This window comes from Chroicocephalus ridibundus, chromosome 3 (genome assembly GCF_963924245.1).
Source record: "Chroicocephalus ridibundus chromosome 3, bChrRid1.1, whole genome shotgun sequence".
Lineage (NCBI taxonomy): Eukaryota > Metazoa > Chordata > Aves > Charadriiformes > Laridae > Chroicocephalus > Chroicocephalus ridibundus.
In genome coordinates this window covers 10,191,267-10,211,346 of record NC_086286.1, presented here as the reverse complement: position 1 = coordinate 10,211,346, position 20,080 = coordinate 10,191,267, and the positions used below count along the sequence as shown (strand labels likewise).

The 20,080-nt window shown below is 53.5% G+C and overlaps 2 protein-coding genes across 2 annotated transcripts in view; both read right to left on the bottom strand.

The window, feature by feature from the left end:
- Nucleotides 1-5,762, bottom strand: part of ZC3H6 (zinc finger CCCH-type containing 6) — a 29,857-nt gene extending 24,095 nt beyond the window's left edge. The window contains exon 1 of the mRNA XM_063327934.1: nt 5,031-5,762. Within this exon, the coding sequence (XP_063184004.1) occupies nt 5,031-5,122 (92 nt within the window). The 5' untranslated portion in view covers nt 5,123-5,762. The remainder of the gene's footprint in view (nt 1-5,030) is intronic.
- Nucleotides 5,763-13,338: 7,576 nt separating this feature from the next.
- On the bottom strand, nt 13,339-19,769 carry FBLN7 (fibulin 7). Its single transcript, XM_063327933.1, has 8 exons — nt 19,525-19,769; nt 18,035-18,194; nt 17,307-17,477; nt 16,653-16,778; nt 16,384-16,521; nt 16,144-16,281; nt 15,021-15,159; nt 13,339-14,840 (listed from the first exon to the last, which is right to left on the bottom strand). The coding sequence occupies exons 1-8, from the start codon at nt 19,609-19,611 to the stop codon at nt 14,468-14,470; spliced, it is 1,332 nt and encodes a 443-aa protein (XP_063184003.1). The 5' UTR covers nt 19,612-19,769; the 3' UTR covers nt 13,339-14,467.
- Between the last annotated feature and the right edge of the window lie 311 nt (nt 19,770-20,080).

The window sequence follows — 20,080 nt, the reverse complement described above, 5'->3', positions numbered from 1 at the left end:
TCTTCGACAATGTAATGTAGGTCACTTAAGAGTACTTTTCACCTGCCCATTAGTTTTGACCACTCTGCAAATGTAAAGTTCTTTTAATGTACAATACACCCAGGCAGTGAAACTGCACCATGAAAAGTTACAGATCAGACTGCCTGAGGGTTTTAACCTCTGTTTTGCTTTTATCCGCAGGGCTGGCTTGAACAGATACTGCATTCCCATAAAATGGGGGAAGGAAGTGAGAAAGACAGCAGTGAAGCATGCCAAAAAACAGCTTCCTGTGGTGGTACTGGAGGCCAACAAGCAACTTTTGGAAAGCCCACTTTCTCACCCTGCCACCTAACCATCTCCAGTCTCTGGGGTTTAATACTGTAGAAGAAATTAGAGAAATTCACACAGGCCACCTCCTCCTCCCCAGGAGGACGAGCAGCAACAGCTACATTATCCAGCTGCATTTTTGCCACTCCTGCAACGTTTGCTGGATAGCAAACAAGCCTTGTTTGCCCAGAGGGCATATTTGGGAGTGATCATCTCTTCACTTCCTAGTTTCCTAATGTCAAAGCAAGTTTTGCAATCATGCTCAAAAACAATAAAGCACTACAAGGCTGCATTCAGTGATCACAAAAAACTTCGACTTAACATGAACACATTCGTTGTTGATTAACTAGTACTGAAAAAAAATAACCTCTAAAACCAGCTATAAGTAAACATTGTCAAAGCAAATTACACACATGTGGACAGAGGGCATTAAAGCACCAGGTAGATGCATTTAAATCGTCAAGTTTAAAGATGGATGGAAGCCTTATGGCAAGGGAGACTGGGAAAGCAGGCGGGCTGGACAATAGCAGCTGTGGATTAGAGATCTTTAGCCCTTCTGTTCCACAAATGCTTCCCTGATCTGTAATGCTATGGTGCTTCACGGAGCTGAGGAGCCACGCGGATCGAGACAATACACAGACAAATCCACTTGCAATATCATGTTGACTAAGCAGTAACGGAGAAAACATACAACTTAGGTATATAATACAGATTTAAATTTGTTGTTACTCATCTTGGTTACAACCCACTACTTGCATTCTTCCATTTACTTGCCACCGGCTGTAATTTAGCAGAGCAGGTCTCCATTACAGCGAACCAGACAGACCTGTTAGAGCAGCAGAGTGTAAATCATGCTCGCCGAGGACAGGAGTGCAAAACTGGTACATGGAAAGGGAGCAGGCAATTTCTAAGACAGCTGGAAGAGGAAACTGGGAAAATAAAATAACAAAGGGGTGGCTGGGTGAAGTCTCTATTCACGTGGCTCATCTGGACATACACCGGGCACACACAGCTGGCAAAGGAGAAGCTTCGGAAGAGCAGCACCACAGATAGATGTGAGCAGATTCACATAATCAAACATTTCACCTACACTTTGTGAAACTCAAATCAGTTGATCTTGAATAAGAAAGCGACTGTACCAGCTTCCTTCTAAAATGAAAAAATTGTATCCAATACATAATGAAAAAGTGTACACTGAGGATTAGCATGGTTCCCGGAAAAAGGAAGCTGAAACGCAACAGACAAGCCCAGCTTTGAAGTGGTGTTTCCCTCTGCAAAAATCAGGAGAATTTTCTAAAGAAAGTTCACGGGGCACTCAGATGCTTGTTGGAGAGCTCTCTCTAATGTAGAATTCCCTTTATTATGCGATGAGTACATAAAAAGGGGCCTGATACTTACACTTGCAATGTAACTTGTAAGACCATGCTGATTACAGAAACACTACTTGCACCTCCGTGACCTCTGAGTTACCATCTCAATGTTCAGACCTATCATTAGGTCACTGCTATTTTTACAGCAGATAATGGTATAAGAAATCTCCAAGTCTGGAGATTAAATGACAGTAAAGCAGAGAGCGCCAACAGAAAGTATCAGTAGCAACCTCATGTTTCTGATTTAAAACATAAATGAATTCCAAGTTATTTTCTAAAGTTCCTGACAATTGTAAATCTGGCACCAATATCAAATGCAGAACCAACTCTAGCAAACAAGTCCTTCTCATGCCTGTAACAGCTCAGTATTAGTCAGAAAATCAAAGTCCACAGAAGTCTGCATGAGGACCGACTTCTTTTATATTTGTGACAAGTGTTTAGTTCTTCTCTTAGGCACATACATTCATCTACAGCATGACATATAGGTGGGACAATGTCTACCAAATAGTTTAAGGGAAACATGAAGCACTCAGTCCTGCAGATGATGGTAACAGCAACCACAAACTATCGCAAGTAATCAGACCTTGCTGACCTCCAGAAGAGAGCGATAATTTGCACATACAGCCGTTTATATACTGGGGCTCCTTTCTGAGAGTTACACTTCTCTTTCCAACACAGTTTCTCCTTCCTGATGGCAAGGGGGAGCTATGTTTATGTATACTCCAAGAAGTGAATTTGCTTTTGCGTATGTATTTGCTGTAACTGAGTTTGCCTGCACCCTCCCTCAGACTTCTTTCTTACCCTATCAAAGACTACCTCCATAACAAGCAATCCTTAATAAAACCTAACCTTACAGGAAAAACTTTAAAGACACCTGTTATCTGTGTGTACAAAGTCCCAACTACTTCATCAAACAGAAGGTCTCCACAATGAGTTAACTGAAAATATTTAAAGAATGAAAAACCTTCCCCACTTAATCAGGTGCCCCATCTATAAACCAAGAAAACAAAGACTCTGGATTAAAACAATCTTCCAACTTAAAATATTCAAAGTATGGACAGACAAGATTTTTTACTATTTTCTACTTTTCAAAATCACTAACCAACTTCTTTATAATTCTATAGATCTGTTCAAAGCCAAACTAACTAAATGTTAACAGAAATGCTATTAATTTATGCTGCACAAATTGACTTAATCTGTTAAATGTTTTCAGCAGCTTCCTATTGTGGGAATTATTATTATTATTATTACTATTATTATTATTAGTCCTACTGAGCTACCAATGCAGTAAAAAATTCATTGCAAGATAAAACATATTGAAACTAGTCATGTTAATTTTAAAATACCAAACTAGTATTACAGTGAGACTCCAATTCAAGGTAACTCAGAATATGAGCGTACCAGGCACTTGCATCTTTTCTATAGAACTTAAATCTGGCTTTTCAACTGACTACAACGGAGACCGGACAAAACCAATTCAGTACTAAAAAATATTCACAGTTAAAGCTGTGCTGCCCCTCCCCTTGGCAAGTCAATCGTGTTTTCTGTGGACAGAAAGATTTTAGGCCTTCCCAGTCACCAGCTGGCAGGGAAGCATTTATAAACTTCAGAAAGTTAAAATATTACATTTTGACAGGATTACACTTGCACACCTAATATAATACAAAGACTTATATTTGGGGCTTTTTCTTTTTTAACAATGCTCTAGGTGTACTAAGAATATACTTTACTGTACATTACTGTCCTATCAGAGGGGAGCAGAAGTTTTGTAAGTCTTGTTTACAAAAAGTATGAACAGGTAAATGTGTTTATTGTTAGTCTTCTGCTCTTCTGAAAGTAAAACATTACAAAGCAATGTTTATAAATTAACCTGTATTAAAAGTACATTAGGCTATTAGATAGTACTTATTTATTCTATTTCATAATTTACCAGTGTAACAACAGGCGTACTGGTGAGAACAGCTGGTTAGGAACTCTACTTGTCAACATCGCATGAGTAACTCCAAGTTAGAAAAACTATGCTTCCAGCAGAACAGTGGGTAACTTGGGCTTGTCCTCAAGGAGGACTTTAAAACACGAAGTATTTTCGATCCCTGAAACAGTAAAAAGTCACAGACTTACTAACTCCAGCAACTCTAAAACACTTCGCCTGCTACTGCTGCACACTTTTACTAAGCAGTTATGCCATATCTTCAGCAATCCCAGTGGGTTACTAGGTTCGCTTTTTACACAGCGCTCTTTTAGGAACATACAGCATGACACAACTTACACTATTTCACAATTAAAAGCTGGAAGGTGAAAACAAGAATCAGCAGCTCAGGGGTCTGCCCTGAACCTGTCACTAAATCACCGTACGATTTTTGGACCAGTCAGCTTGCGTGGCCCTCCACTTCCCAATTTGTAACACAGAATTAGTGACTGTTTCTCCACTGAGGGAACTTAACATTCGCTCACAAGCCCATTTTTCCCCAGTGTTTTTCAGTCCTCTGAAGCAAGTATGGTTTGTGGAGGTTTGTGGGGAGGACAGACTGAAGCCCAGCTGTCGAAAACCAGCATTTTTAACTCCTGCAGTTGTGTCACAAATGCTCTGAGTAGATGTAGACTGAAGGACTGGTAGCTGTCACCCTGGCATTGTATTTTTGGAACTAGTTAGGAAGGCCAGGGCTGCCTGGAGAAAGGATTTGAATTTCCAGCAGCTGCAGGAGAGAAAGGGAGGGAGGAACAGAGGTCCTTTCACCAGGAACAGGACTCTGGTTTTCTGCGCATGGGGACTGAGAGGTGGCAAAGATAACGTCAGTCAGACTTTAATCTGCATAAAAAAAAGATCCAGTTAAATGTGTAAGGTGTAATCTGGCAAGAAAATGACATTAAATATGGATCTAGTGAGAGATTCTTGTATAAACAAAAACAACCAAAAAGAAAAAAAAACAACTGAAAGCACCCTTTCCTACCTGACTAGCAGCGCCAGGGCAAGGGAGAAAAAGAACAATGGTGACATTCAACAGACACCCGCTGGAAAGTGCAATTTATGGAAAGAAATGGAAAACAGTCCCCCTTCCCAGCCAGAATAAATAAATGAAGATGTAAAACGCATGCATTCCAAAAAATAAAACCCTACTAATAATGCACTTCTAATTCAGTGACAGCCCCCCTCCCCTCCTTGCATTCCCCCACCACCACCCCAGTCCTCACCCCGGTCTTCCAGTTTGAAGGTGACCTGCCCCCACAAAAACATCGTTAACCCCCTAGGCACATTAACACACAGCATCATCATCATCATCATTATCAGCATCATCATCACCCCACTAGTATCACCATTATGAGAAGCGGAGAGAGAGAAGAATGTTACTCGACCTTTCGTCCCCTGCATGTTGCCTGTCAGAGTCGGGCATGTTTGGGTCAAGAACTGGGTTTGGGGGTTTGGAGAACAGGCTTTCAAAGGCCATTGTGCTGGCTGTGGTGTGGTGAGGAGGAGGGAGGTGGAGGAAGGCAGGACACTGCCGCTGCCCGTGGTGCGGAGGGAGGAGGAGGAGGTGGCGGCGGCGGCGGCGCGCACAGCCGCTCTGGGGGCGGCTCGGTGAGGAGGAGGGTCGGGTCCCTCAGTGAGGAGAGATGATGAAGGTTTCACTCACGGTTACTTAGTGAGACACTAACGGGCACTCAGTGCAGGGCGAGGCTGCACAGGCTGAGCCCGGCCGCCCCGCGCGGGCAGGAGGAGGAGGAGGCGGCAGCGGCGGCGGCTCGGAGGAGCAGGCCCGGGGCACAGGAGAACGAGAGGACACACACACGGGGGAAGGGAGGTGCTGGTGGCCGGAGATGGCTGCCCTAATTCTTCCTTACAAACATGGCGCCCGCTCGAGGCACTCTCACAAAATGGCGGCGGCGGCGGCAGCGGCGGCGGAGGACGAGGAGAACGGCGGCAGCGGCGACCCCCGGCGCTGGCCCCCAGCTCGCTCAGCGGCCGCGGCCCGCACCCGCCGCCGCCGCCGCCACCACCGCAGCGTCTTCCGCGCCCGTCGGGGCCGCGATGGCGTCGCCTCGCGCTGGCCGCCGCCGCCGCCCGCCAACACGCTCCTCCTCAGCCGCCGCCGCCCCGCCCCGCGCGCGCCGCCGTTGGCTGCCGGATTCCTTCGTCACCGCGCCACCCAGGCCGCCCATTGGCGGCAGCGCGCCGCCCGTCACGCCAGCCGTGACGTCACGCGAGCGCGGCGGGCTCCCACCGCCCTGTCCGGGCGACGTGTGCGCGCGCCAGCGGGTTGCGGGGGGGGGGGGGGCGGGGGAGCGGGGCTCCGCCTCGCCGCGTGCGGGCTGGCGTCACGTGCGCGGTCCGCCGGCCGTTATGGCGGCCGCTAATGGCGGTCGGCGCCCGTTATGGCGCTTCCGGGCCGCTCCTTCTCCCCCGCCCCGCTTCCGCCTCGCGAGAGCCGAGCCCGGCCACCCCGTCAGCCGCCGTTTCCTCCCCCCCCGCCTCTGGTGCTGCCGCCGCCTCTTCCCTCACCGCCCCTGGCAGAGGAGGCCTGGCCTCCCGCCCGCCCCAGGCCGCCCAGCCCGGCCCCCAGGCCATTATTTAGCTCCGAGATCGACATTTCTAATTAAACAAGCGTTTCCCTCCCTACTGTGGTTATAAGGCGTGTCGTCGTCTCAAGGTAAACGTCGTCACCACACGCTTTCTCAGGTTGGGGGCTGTTTAAAATGCGGGGCCTAGAAAAATCGGCACATTAACTGAGGTGGGTAACACAGTTGTTGCCTAGAGAAGGGGTTATGGGTCAGGGTGCGATAAAGCCAATATTAAAATGGTTGAGAGACAATAACCTATGCAAAAATGGTAAGCGATCAAGAGAAAATACACTTTTGTTAGTATCGCTTAATGCTGTATCACAATCACAAAATAACTATCATTTTATTAAAAGGGCAAAATTCAAAACTCGCTAAGAAATTCTTAATAGAACTATGGAGCAAAATACTGAAGAGCATTATTGAAGCCAATAATGAGAAAAAAAAAAAAAACAAAACCACAAAAACTTGTAATGTTTGTGTTGATAATTCTACGATAAGGAGTTTGTGCTGTAGCTGTTGGAGGCCTGACCTGCGCCTTCAGCTGGATCCCAGCCCATCGCAGGCTGGTACGTCCCATGTTCTTGCTGCTCCGTAATCCGGTAACGCAGGCAGCAGCTCTCAGCATCCCTTTCTGTGCGTGGCGTTTTGCATTTTCAAGTGAGTTGCGTCCCCTTCCGCGGTACCGCGTCTCCCCACTTCAGTACCTTCACCTCAGGATGGTCTTGTCCAACTCAAATAAATAGCGTCAGCTGTAAATGTCATAAATGTCACCTCATTGCTCATCCTTGCTTCCATAAACTTTATGTGTCTGTTTACAACAACACTGGCACCAAGATGGACATACACCACCTGCTAGACCTCCGCATGCTGAGAGCTGGCCTTTTATTCCCGCCCCAGTTCTGCTGACTCTCAGCAGTTCATAGTCCCCAGGAGAAGTTTGTTTGTTGTTCTCTAACCCTTTTAACGATTTTTCTTTTAACATTGTCTTTTGAGGGACTTTGTCAAAACTTTCTGGAAAAACCCCAAGCAAGTTACATCAACTTATTTTCCTTTGCAGGCTAGCCTCCCTGGCTTACAGGGTTTTTCGGGACATATGACTCTCTTTTTCCAGTGCCAACAATCCTAGGGGAAAAAAAAATGAAATTTAAAAAAAAAAAAAAGAGAGAACACCCACATCGATTCCCATTTGGGAGGGACGTTTTTCCCTTTACACAGAGGTAAAGCATGGCCTCACATCCATGAGGAAAGAACGCTCACTCTCCGTGTTCTCACGCACCAGGCTAGTACCTAAGCAAGATGGGCAGGGCAGGAGGTCACGGCCATGCTCAACTAAGGGTCCAGATCATCACACAAGACCAAAATCAAGACAAGAACCAACCCGAGCAAGAGACAAACACTCCCTGCAGCTCTGGGACTCAAATAGGGCTCCAGGGAGCATGGGAGGGGCGTGGGTGGTGGCCTCAGGTGGGGCTGGGAAGGGCCATTAGGGCTAATTAAGGCTAATCAGTCCCATCAGCATATGAGCATCTTAGTGTGGTGTGCAGCCCAGGAGCTAATGCCCACAGGGCTCAGCACTGTCTCTCTAGGCAACAGGCAAAAAAAAAAAAAAAAAAATTTCAAAATCTGGGCAAAAAAGCCCAGCTCCTACATTTCTTGCAGCCTGTGCAGGTGCAAAAATCCATTTTAAATAAACGTGCAGCTGTTTGTTTAAATACTCTTATGTGTGTTTGCGTTGTCAGGGAAAAAGGTGTGCTTGCGAGAAGCTCCTGAATGGCTCTTTTTTTTCCCAAAGTATAACTAAATTTGGCAATAGTGGCGAAACAAATTCCCCAGTATGCACTCTCGGATATCACAAATATACTGGGATCTGCGGTATGGTGTGGAGAGCGTAGCAACGTCCCTAGCAACCATAACAAACAAAAATGTCGTGATTCAGCTCTTCATTAAAGCCCATAACAGGATTAATAAGTGTTCTGGCACGTGCGCTTGGGCTTTCGCTTCAGCAAGGATTCAAACCACGATACGAATCTGTGGGGTGGGAGGAGACGCGGCAGCCCTGATGCACGTGCCGTGCGCCAGGCACGGGCTTCTCAGGGGTGCTACCTAGTTAATAAAATTCAAAGTTTAACCTGCAGTTGAAAATAGCCTGATGTCCTCTTGTGTGTTAAAGAGATAATTATCATTCTTCCGTTTGTAGGGATGTGTCTCAGTGGACTGAAGGTGAGGAGAAGCACAGGGATGCTCAGGACTTTGGATTCTCGGCAGGGAAAGGCCTATCAGGAATGCAGTTTGGAAGGAGGATGATGAGTAGGAGGAGGAAACAGGACGTAAAGCCATGGTCGCTTCCTCCCGCCCCTGCCCGGAGGCTGGGGCTTGTCTCCCCTCGTGGGATGAAGAGGAGAGGGAGTGCTTTCCCACACAGACCTTGGAAATTCAAAGGCACCATATTTCTCTCCTCGCACCTTGGCGGGCGCGGCGTAGCTTCCCTCCAAAGCCACCTCTGCGCGAGGTTTTTCAGCCTTTTCATCCTCACCCCCCCGGCCATTTGGGGTGAGAGAATGTGGCTTTGGGGCTCGGGCAGGGCGGCCAACCTCCCAGGGCACTCGGAGCACATCTGGAGTCAGCTGCGCCGGGGAGTGCCTGCCTTCATCCTGCGGAAGGGGAGCAGAGGCAAACCAGCTATTTTTTGAGCTCCAAAATATTATTATCCCGAAGAGAAGTTGTATTTACCAGGGCCAGAAGAGCCTCTCTCTGCACATTCCAGGCTCGGGAAGTCTGCGAGATGCCGGAGTGGCCGCTCTGGGAGAGGAAAAAGATCTCCTTTAGTCAGCTCAGATGCTGGCCAGAGGTTTGCAGCCCAGTCCAGACACCGGAGAGACGACCTTAAATGTTTCTGGGGCTGAAAGGGAAATCTCTAGCCAGCTAATGCTGGGGGAGATGGCTGAGCTTCCCAGCTCCGGTCCTGGCCCTCAAGGAGGGTGAGAAGCGGCTGGGAGGACGGGCACGGCTTGGCAAGCCCCAGCAGCGTGCCAGCCTGTCCTGGAGAGGGGAAACCAGTTCACCCTGTCCTCGGGAATTAGGAAAATGTCAGGCTCCGAGGAAAAGCCTCCAGTGCAAAGCTCCAAATGCCCGTTTCCAGTCTCGTTAGCCAGTTAAAGCATCAGATGGAAACTATTCTGCCCTGTCAGAGACTTATCCTCTTACAGGCTCCCGATTTTTGGCTCCCAGAGCCCGGCAAGGTCGGGGGGTAAAGTGCTGTCAGTGCAAGGATGATCAAATGTATTGTTCACCCGTCAGAGGTACTGCAGCTGGGAACGGGTGACGGAGGCAGCAGAGGTAAGGCACGAGGAGCCGCTCCTGGCACATCATCTTCTGCGTCTTGTGGAGAAGCACATTCCCATGCACAGGGATTTCTTTATCATCCCTAAAACGCTGTAGTGGCCCGTTGCAGAAGCACATCCAACGAGGCTGGGCAACCACAGCAGGGCAGACCATGCCTCTGGCAAACCACAGGCTCTGGGCTGCCAGCTCGGTAGCCTTCTTTCCCCTAACTTTGTTTTCCTTCCCCAGAGCTTTTCCTAAAAAATAAAATAAAAATAAAGTATTCCTTCACATTTCAGCTCAGCTCCTTTCCTTCTCTGGCTTTTGTCTTCCAGCAGTGATTTTCGGTGGCATACAAGGATGCGGCCAGCTGCTTCCACAGCGCTGCTCTCTTATCTAGGGCACTAATTTAAAACACGCACCGGGCTGGGTTGATGAGGACAACTGCTCCCTTTCCTGGATGAAACATGCCTTGGCCGGGGTCCGGGTGGCTCTGAGGAAAACCTCGTCGCCTGCTGCTCAGAACATCCCAGGATGCAGGCGCACGGCAGGGCGGTCCAGCGGCCCGGCAGCGTGTCCTGCCCATTCCCTGTCCCTCCTCTGACGATGCCCGTCACCGTCCTCCAATCACAGCCCGGGCTGCACACTGAGCCGGGACCCCCAGGCTCCCAGTGGGGAAGGTAAGGGTGAATTTCCCCAGGCATACCCGCACAGAGCGAATTTTCTCCATGTGTTTTTCTTCTCTGCATATCCCGGGATCCTTTGGGTCACCTTAGGCGGAGTCCCGTACATCTGTGGGTGCATCTGTCTTTCCCTCTGCTCTTATGCCACAGAGCTTTAAAGGACATTTGCCCCTGGCAGGCTTCATCTGTCCCCGTGCATGCTGAGAAAATAAAACCAGGCATGTCCGCTGCCGCCCATATTGGAACTCAAGTTCTCTTGCAGCGCAACCTCCTGTGCTCCCTTCCCGGGTGTCCTGGGTTGAGCGACACAGGACTAATTTCTCTTCTAATGCTGGGGAAAACTCCACTTTTGGAAGACCCTAGTGTCTGAATTTGGGAAAATATTTACTTTATAGCCAGCTAGGCTATGTGGGATTCAAGGTCTCAGTGTTTTTGAGCCTTGCCGGGTGCAGGGATGGGGAGGAGCAAGTCCTGGGCATTTGACCCAGGCTGGCCAACAGGATTGTTTCATACCAGGAGTGTAACATTCTATATAAATTAGAAAGTTTGCTGCATAGTTGCTCTCTCCCTTGATGGCAGTGGTCCAGAGAACTTCTTGCCCCGGTGCCAGACCCCTGAGCCCTTCCCTGCCTCCCGAAGCCGTTGTGGTCGCAGTGTCCGACATTTGCTGTCCACTGCTGGGAGTGCACGGATTCCTGCTGAGAGATGGCCTGAGTATAATTCTTATATATCGTATATTACTATCGGGATCAATACTGGTTCTTTATTATTATTGTGGATAAGGAACTGGATAGCTGGCTGCACTCAGAGGGCTGTGGTCAACAGCTCAACATCCAGGTGGAAACCAGTAACGAGTGGCGTTCCTCAGGGGTCAGTACTGGGACCAGTGCTGTTTAACATCTTTGTCGGAGACATGGACAGTGGGATTGAGCGCACCCTCAGCAAGTTTGCCAATGACACCAAGCTGTGTGGCGCAGTCGACACACTGGAGGGAAGGGATGCCATCCAGAGGGACCTGGACAGGCTTGAGAGGTGGGCCTGTGTGAACCTCATGAAATTCAACCAGGCCAAGTGCAAGGTCCTGCACCTGGGTCATGGCAATCCCAGGCACAAATACAGGTTGGGCAGAGAACGGCTTGAGAGCAGCCCTGAGGAGAAGGGCTTGGGGGTGCTGGTAGATGAGAAGCTCCACATGAGCCAGCAACGTGCGCTTGCAGCCCAGAAAGCCAACCGCATCCTGGGCTGCATCAAAAGAAGTATGGCCTGACCAGCAGGTCCAGGGAGGTGATTCTGCCCCTCTACTGTGCTCTGGTGAGACCCCACCTGGAGTACTGCATGCAGCTCTGGAGCCATCGGCACAAGAAGGACATGGACCTGTTGGAACGGGTCCAGCGGAAGGCCATGAAGATGATGCGAGGGCTGGAGCAAATCTGCTATGAGGACAGAGTGAGAGAGTTGGGCTTGTTCAGCCTGGAGAAGAGAAGGCTCCAGGGAGACCTTATAGTGGCCTTCCAGTACCTAAAGGGGGCCTACAGGAGAGATGGGGAGGGACTCTTTATCAGGGAGTGTAATGACAGGACACAGGTTAACAGTTTCAAACTGAAAGAGGGTCGATTTAGATTAGATATCAGGAAGAAATTCTTTCCTGTGAAGGTGGTGAGACACTGGAACAGGTTGCCCAGGGAAGTTGTGGATGCCACATCCCTGGAAGTGTTCAAGGCCAGGCTGGATGGGGCTTTGAGCAGCCTGGTCTAGTCGGAGGTGTCCCTGCCCGGGCCAGGGGGTTGGACTTGGTGATCTTTAGGTCCCTTCCAACCCAAACCATTCTGTGATTCCATGATTGTTAATTATTTAGTCTTATCCTATTAAATCTATTGGTATTTCAACTCTTGTGTTTCCTTGCTTTCCCCGATTCCCCTTTCCAGGTGGGGAGGGGTCATTGGGTGATAGAATAATCGTCTAAACAAAAATAAATTGTTATGGGTTTTCTCAGACGGTAACACCAGGACCGGTCCAAAAAAGCCTTCTCCTTCCCCGTGCTGAGGCCAGCTGCATGGTGACACTTTCCCATGCCACCCCAGGAATAATGGGGTATCCTCAGCGGGACAGGGAGGTCCTCCTGCCTTGGGAGAGGATAGGACATCTCAGCCCCCTTTGAGGGAGGCAGCACTGTGCTGCCCCACCAACCGCTCCTTTCTCCTCTCCTGAGGGTCTCTGTCCTCCTGCAGCAGCGGGTCTTTCCCTGTGGATCTCCGTCACCCCCATCTAAAGGTGGGCAATCCCCAGGTCTGCCGCTCCACAGGTACCTGCACCCCTGCTGGAGCTGGGCCACCACCTCTCTCCACCAGCCCCCGCTTTTGAAGGCAGCTACACTTTCAGAAAAGCATTTCATTTGAATTTTTTTTTTTTTTTTTAAAGCACTCGCAGGGGGAGGAGGGAGCCTGTTGGGTTTTCATTTCCCGCCCCCAGCACAACCCTGGGATGCATTTCCCTGCCCAGCTCCACCGTCCAGCCAGAGCGCCCGCCAACCCAAACATCCTCCATCCGCCGTGCCCAGGCTCCAGCAGCCCCGTGCCGACAGCGGCGAGGAGCAGGCACTGAATGTCCCTCCTTGTTCTGCAGGGAGAGACCCTGCCCTCCTTCCGAGCTTCCGCGGAAAAGCTGTACCCCCCCTCCAAAAAGAAAACCCCGGGAGCTTGATTCCCCCAAAGAATGCAGCACAGATGGGTCTCATGGAGTCTCTTCCCCTGGGTCAAGGAGTGGGAAGGATTTTAGTGGGTGCAGCTCGGCACACGCCGTGCCCCCTGAGGGGACTCTGCCCCGCTGCCTTTTGTGGAAGGGCAGCAGCAGGCTCCGCTTCCTTGAGGATAGAAGGATGGATCCTCCGGAGGATGCTCGGGGTTGGGGGGGAAGGATGCTTGGGGATGAGCCACCCCGCTGCCAGCCAGCCCCTTCCAAGAAACGTTAAGGCGGAAAAATAAAACTAATCGAGGCAGGTTCTTGCCCCACGGACCCTGAGGTCCCCCCCCCGGCCCCGGGAGAGCTCTGGGTGAGCGTTGTCCCCCGCCGCACGCGTGTTGGGTACTTTGCTCAGAGGCTATAGCGTCGTTTAATTGTACTAAAACCAACATAATGGAGAAACATGCATAACGTCGGGGGGTTGTGGTTAACATGCACAAGCGCCGCACTGAGGAACGGGTACCAACGGGGAAGGGTGTAAGACCGGGGAAGCGTGTGTCGCCCCCCCACACACACACGCACCCCCCCGGCGCGTGTTACAGCTGAACCCCAGCTGTTCCTGGAGCTGCCGACACACAGCGGGGCGGAGGCTGAGGCTGACTGAAAAATGAAAATGTTCACACCTCGGGCCCCCTCGACGCCAGCACCAAGCACGGCCAAAGACCGCCCTGAGGTCTTTGCTGGGTGGGGGGGGGATGCCCACGCGCAGCCCAGTTCAGGAGGTTGAAGGAGCTGCTGCCCACGGGCTGAAGCACGGGACAGCCCTAGCCCATTGCCAGCGCCCATCGGCAGGGCACCGGGACTCCTCCTTTGCCCGGCAGCGACGTCCCGCTTGCCAAGGAGGGCACCGAGAGACAGCCACGTCTTGTAGGGATGCACGTTCAAGGATTTTTCCGCTCCCAGGCAATCCTGAGGGATTGAGATGCTGGACCAGCCCCCTCCCCGCGGGCTGCCGTGGGTTTTCTCGGCATCCCAAGGGGAGAGGAGGCACGCCTGTGCGGGGCTGGGATCAGCGCAAGCAAGCCCAGGCCAGCGGGGAGGAGAGCGGCGGCCACTCTGATCCTCCCTCCTCCCGCACAGACCAGCATAACTTCTTCCCTAAAGAAAAAAAGGAATTAAAAAGGAAATACGGGCTGTGGTTTCTAGCTGCTGTTTTCTGCGCTACGTAGGCACCGAGGCTGTGAGACATCATCCTCCTGGAGCCTTGGGTGAGGATGATGCCCTGCTCCCGCGGCCCGGTGAGCGGGGAACCCCTGCTCCTGATTTCTTTTGCACCTCGTTTGCATTTTTCCCCACATCGGTGGTGTAAAAGCCGCCCGGGCAGAACAACCTTAAGGCAGAGGGGAGGATGGTTGACTGCAGAGAGGCTTCGGCATGGGATGTCACCTGGAGCTCCCATTACACGCCTGCCTCCAGGGCTGGCGCTTTCAGGTGAAGGATGCTGAGCAGGGACCGTCACCATCAGGGAAGCCGCCCCAGCTGCCGCCTCCCCTAAAACTCATAGGCGGAGACAAAGACGGTGATTTTGGACACGTGCTTGGCCTGGAAGACGCGATCCAGGTACTCAGACATGTCCACGTCCACTTGGATCGTCTGGGGACCCTTGAGGCTCTGCACCAGGATGAGCTCCCCGGTCTGCCGATCCGAGCGCTGCATCACGAAGTGGCCGCGATTGTTGCCCCCAACGATGCCAAAGCGCAGGCTGTCGGGTCCCGGCCGGCCGGGCGCCGCCGCCGTGGCCATGCGGAAGAGGGGGGTGGGGGTCAGCAGGTTGGATGGCAGGGGAAGGTAGTGGAAGGAGATGGTTTTGGGTGCTTGGTGGCACAACCGGCTCTCCATCGGACAGGGGTTGCGCTCGCACTGGCTGCGAAGGCAAAAGTCGGGGTGAGGTTTTCAGGGAACCCCAGGGATACGGGGTGCGTGTCCCCCCTGCCTTGGTGGCATTGGAGCCATCTGGGTGCCATGCACATATTTTTGGGACCCAGCACCCAAAAAAACAAAGTAGGGCCAGGTTTCCCCCCCCCCCGCCCCCCGCCGCACTTACAAGGGTGATGTTTTGACATAGGTGACGTTGCCGGTGGGCTGGGGGCACTGGGGGCTGACGCACTGGAAGCCCCCGCCCGTGTTGATGCAGGTGGTCCCCCCGGTGCAGTTGTCCTGGGACAGGGCGCACTCGTCAATGTCTGCAAAACAGCAGCGGGCAGCGGGTGAAGCTGACCAGAGACCTCAAACTGACCCCATTGAGGGGTTCTTTTTTGGCGGAAAATAGGCAAAAGCGCCTTGAAACGCGTCGAACGCCAAACACGACCCAAAAAAGTGAGAGAGACGGCTGAAAACACCTAAATTGTCTAAAATCTTGTTCTGTGCCTGCTCTCCTCCCCCGATCTCTGCCTTGGGCTAGCAAACAGTGGCAGCAGTCTCGCAGTAGGAGGGCAGCTTATTTTCCTAACTTTCTACTAAGCTGGTTGAAAACAAAAATCTCTTTTTTTATTTACTAAACACCTGTGTAACCCAGTAAGATACCCAACAATGAAATCAGGAGCTTTGAATGCAGGTATTTGCTGGGAGCGTTAGCAAGATGCTGTGAAACACGCAGCCATCGGGGAGAAGAGGAGAAAGCGCAAGCTTTCTCACCGTGAGCTGCAATAACCAACACTTTAACGCACAAAAAAACATCCCTGTTTTTCAGGAGGAGACTTTCATACGAGCAGTTCCAGCCACCCACCGTCCTGACCTGCTGTCACTTTGCTCCGCTGCCAAAACCCCCACCCCGGCTCCCCTGTTTTAGGAAGGGCTGCCAGCCTCCGAGCTGACCCCTCCCCGTCTAATTCGTGGGTTTTAATGCTATTTGTGTTTCGTCTCAGCGATGCCCCGTTCACAGGGGCACGGCTCCATCATGGCAGTGGGGCTCCCGTGCTCTTTTTCGGGGAGACGCGGCCCCCCCCCGAAGCATCGCAGGGGTTTGCCAGCGCTTGGACCTCCGTCGTTTTCCTCCCCCTCCAGCACGGGTACCGTACACAAACCCACTGGGATTTCTGCATGCAGAAATGCTTGCAAGCAAGGAGAAAAAAAGGGAAACAAAAAAAAAAATAAAAAAGCAACGGTGCTAGTTGGGGAAAAGTCTTAAAACGCGCAGGTTTCCAGCCTCCCCCCCCAAACCCCCTCACCTTCACAGCTCTTGCCGTCGCCCAGGAGGACGTATCCGCCGGGGCAGGCGCAGCGGTAGGAGCCGGGGAGGTTGACGCAGGCGTGGGCGCAGAGCCGGGGACCCCCCTCCCGCTTGTACACCTCGCACTCGTTGAGGTCTGTGGATAGAGGAGGGGAGCGGGTGCACAGCCGAGACCCCCCCAGCCCACCCCACCGTGTCCCCGTCCCCCGTCATGTCCCCACCCCGGGGGGTGGCTCACCCTGGCAGAGGCCGTTGGCGGCCGTGCCGCTCATGTGGAAGCCGGGCTCACAGCTGCAGTGCTGGGTCCGGTCGATCTGGGCGCAGCGGGGCTGGCGGCTGAAGGCCGGGTCGTCCGTCACGCTCCAGGTGGGGGGAGCTGGGGGAGGGACACACACACACACACACACAGACACACACACCACGGGATGGGGTTGGACATGGTGGGATGGGGTGCTGAAACACGCCTGGAGGGTGGTGGGTCACCCACCCTGGCAGGGGGTCACCCACCCGTCTGCGCCTGGTACTGGCAGGTGGCCCCAGTCCACTGCTGGGGGCAGAGGCACTTGTACTGGTTCAGCCCCTCCAGGCACGTCCCGCCGTTCTGGCAGGGGCTGCTGGAGCACTCGCTGATCTCTGCGGGAGGGGGAAAAAAAAAAAAAAAAAAAAAAGCAGGCACATTTCATTTATTTTGTTTTATTTTGGGAAGTAAGCCCCAGGAACGCCGCAGGCACTGGGCCATGCCGGTACCCCACGGCACATCATAACCGTTTCTTTTTCCGAACTGGGACACCGGCTGTTGGCGATGCTGCGGCTGTGCCCCAGTGCAAAGGTTTGCTGTGACGCGGGGAGCCGTCGTAGCACCGATGCCTTTTCCCCTCCTCTGTGCTGCTGAACACCAGCTGAAGCTCCAGCTGTAATTTCCAGCTTTCCTTGAGGAGGAGAAACCCCCAAGTACCAGCCGCGGGAGCTGTAGCATCCACGGGATGTCGGCTGTCGGGGAGTCAGGGACAGCTGCGATACCCCCCTGTTTGGTGAACCCCAATAATTCCCCCAGGTTTAAACAAACCCAAATCGTATCCCGCTCTTGCAAGTGATGCCCGCGGGCAGACACGGGGCACAAAGCAGCCCCACGGCCGCAGCCGTGGCAGCCCAGAGCACTACCTGCGCAGTGGGGTTCCTGCCCGGTCCAGCTGCCGTTGGCCTGGCACGTCCGTGTGCTGGACCCCAGGAGCTGGAAACCCGGGTCGCAGGTGAAGTGAACCTCATGCTCCACCAAATACTTGGTGCCAAACTTCTTCCCGTCCGCGGGGGCTTGGAGGGCAGGGCAGGAGGCTGCAAGAGCACCGTGGGGAGGAGGTCAGTGTTCAGGTATGTGCTTTGGGGGAGCACTGCCTTATCTTTCCTGCCCCCAGCTCTACCTGGGCCATGGTCCACCCAGTTCCTCCAACACCTCCTCTTTAACTGTTATTTTCCTCGACTATTGGCCTACTAACGTTAATCAGTAACACCCAGCCCCACAGCGAAACTCCGGCAGGGATGCTGAGCGTCACTGGCAAGGGGTTTGGTGGCATTCTTGCCACCCCTCTCCCGCTCCCAGCACAGGACTCTGGGTCTTTTGCTGGAGACATGGTTTTCCAGCGCACTCGCCTCCAGTGGTTTGCCAGGAGCTCCTCTGCTTTGCAGCTACGGGCTTTTGAGCTTCACCGTGCCTTACCAGGCTGGAGAAGCGCTCTAATTCACCAGCACGAATTGCTAACATGGGAACGGGTATCTCCATCCATGGAGATGCCCACACCTCCACCCGTGACGTGCCCTGAGCATCCCGACCTGCCCACCCCAGCATCCTCTGAGGCCATAAAAGCAACTGCTGGGACCCAGGGAGGACTCACCGGCCGGCGGCTCAGGGGCAGCTTTGGCCAGGGAGGCGTGCAGGGTGCTCAGGCGGCTCTTCATCACTCGGAGGCCCTCGGCAAAACGTGTCTCCTGCCCCTTCAGCAGCTGCTGCATCTGTCGGATGGCGGCCAGGAGCTGCTGCCTGCTGAGGCAGCTCTGTGGGGACGGGGATGTCAGCAGGGGGACATCTCTCTAGCCCCATGCTGCCATGCCCCGGCCGTAGAGGGATGCTCGTGCAGGAGCTCTGCAGCATCAAAGGTCTCCTGGGATATTTGGTTATTTTTTTCCCCCTCCCCATTTAGCCAGATGCAGGAGGTTTTTTAGCCTACGGAAGAAGTTTCTTAGCTCAGCCGTGGTCTCCTACATCTAAATGGGTAACGCAGTGCTACAAGCATGGCTGTAATCGTTTTGTTAGCCCTGGGAGAGATGCCATAACTCATGTTTCATCCTGCTGGAGCTAGAGCCCTGTCCCACTTCCACATTACAAAATAAGAGGAAAACAGCTGTCTTGTGAGTTCTGCTGAGGCCAGGGACACTGGTGGGACTCCTGCCTACAAACCGATCGCTACCACGGGACTGACTCATGCAGGAGGCGGGCATCATTATTATAGGTTTCCTGTGGAATTGACTTAAAACCAAAGAAAAAGAACAAGGGCTGAGCAAAGCCAAGCCAATTTTAGAGCTCAGAGGTTCACAGAGTGCATGGAGGAGAGCGCACAGGGTCTGGGCTGGGTGACGTGAGGCTGGGGGCAAAGGAGCTCCAGGAGAAGAGCAGAGCTGCTGGGTTCCAGCCCACCTGGCCCGAGGGATTTCTTTCCCCCCCTATACTCTGCAGGCGTGAAGTTATTCTCCTTTCCAAATAGCTACTGAGGCTTTAAAAAGATGAAATAAAAGCCAGCCCCAGTGGTGTGCCGTCCCTTGGTGCAATTTCAGGGGGTCACGGGCTGCTGGTGGGGATGAGCCGGGCTGTGCCCGCAGCTCTGGGGCGCCCCACGCCGAGAGGGAGGGAGGCAGAAGCAAAGAGATGCCCGGCGTGCAGCTCGCTTTAATAAACAGCTCTTTGTTAGGGCTGCTTTTAACTTCGCGAGCCAGCGGGATCTCCCCGCGGGATGCTGAGCCACGGCAAACCCCCGCTCTCCCGTAAACCCGGGGGGGTTCTTTGCCCCCCGTGTGCTCGGTGGCGACTTCAGGTGCAGGGTAAGAAGGAAAAAATAGAGCTCAAAAGAAACCGGGCCCGGTTTAAGCCCTGTTTATGCTCCCCCCACCCCCCCCCCCAGCCCCCGCCCTCCACCCCCCCCCACCCCCCCCGGGCTTTTGCCCACCTGTTTGCCGGGGCAGGAGCGCGGTGTGCGCCGCCGGAGTAAGGGCGGGCAGACGGACACACCGCGCACCGGCACGGGGAGGGGGGAGGAAAGAGCAGAGGAGCCTCCCCCCCACCCCGGGAAAGCCTTTCCGCGCCCCCATCCCCCGGATCCCCCCGGCTCACCTGGGGCGCCGGCGCCGCCGGGAGCAGCAGCAGCAACAGCGGCGGCAGCAGCAGCAGCAGCGGGAAGCGGCCCCGCTCCCCCGGCATGGTCCGGCGACCGCCGCGGCTGTCGTCCGCCGAGGAAGGGCTCTCCCGGGCGCCGGCAACCGCCTCTCCCCGCCCCGGCTGCGGGCGAGCTCTCCCTCCCACGCCGCCCCCGCCCCACGCGCGGCCACGCTCCCCCGTGGACCTTCCCCGCCCCGGGGAGAAGGGTACCCCCCCTCACCGCCCCGGCGCCGGCCTTTTTTTTCCAGGGGGGGGATGCTTGCGGCGCATCCCGGCCGCTCCCCCCCGCCGCATCCCCTTGGGACACGCGGCAGAGCTCCGGTCCCGCTTCGGGCATCCCCCGCCGTGACCCCGAGGCCACGCGTGGTACCACCCTGCGCAGCCCCCCCCCGCAAAGCCAGCGCCCCGACACGATGCTCTCTGCAGTGCGTTGCGGGGGGGGGGGGGGGGGCCGGGGGGGGGGTTCGGGTTTGTTTTTGTTTTTTTTTTATGCAGAAAAGCTGTTTCTGCC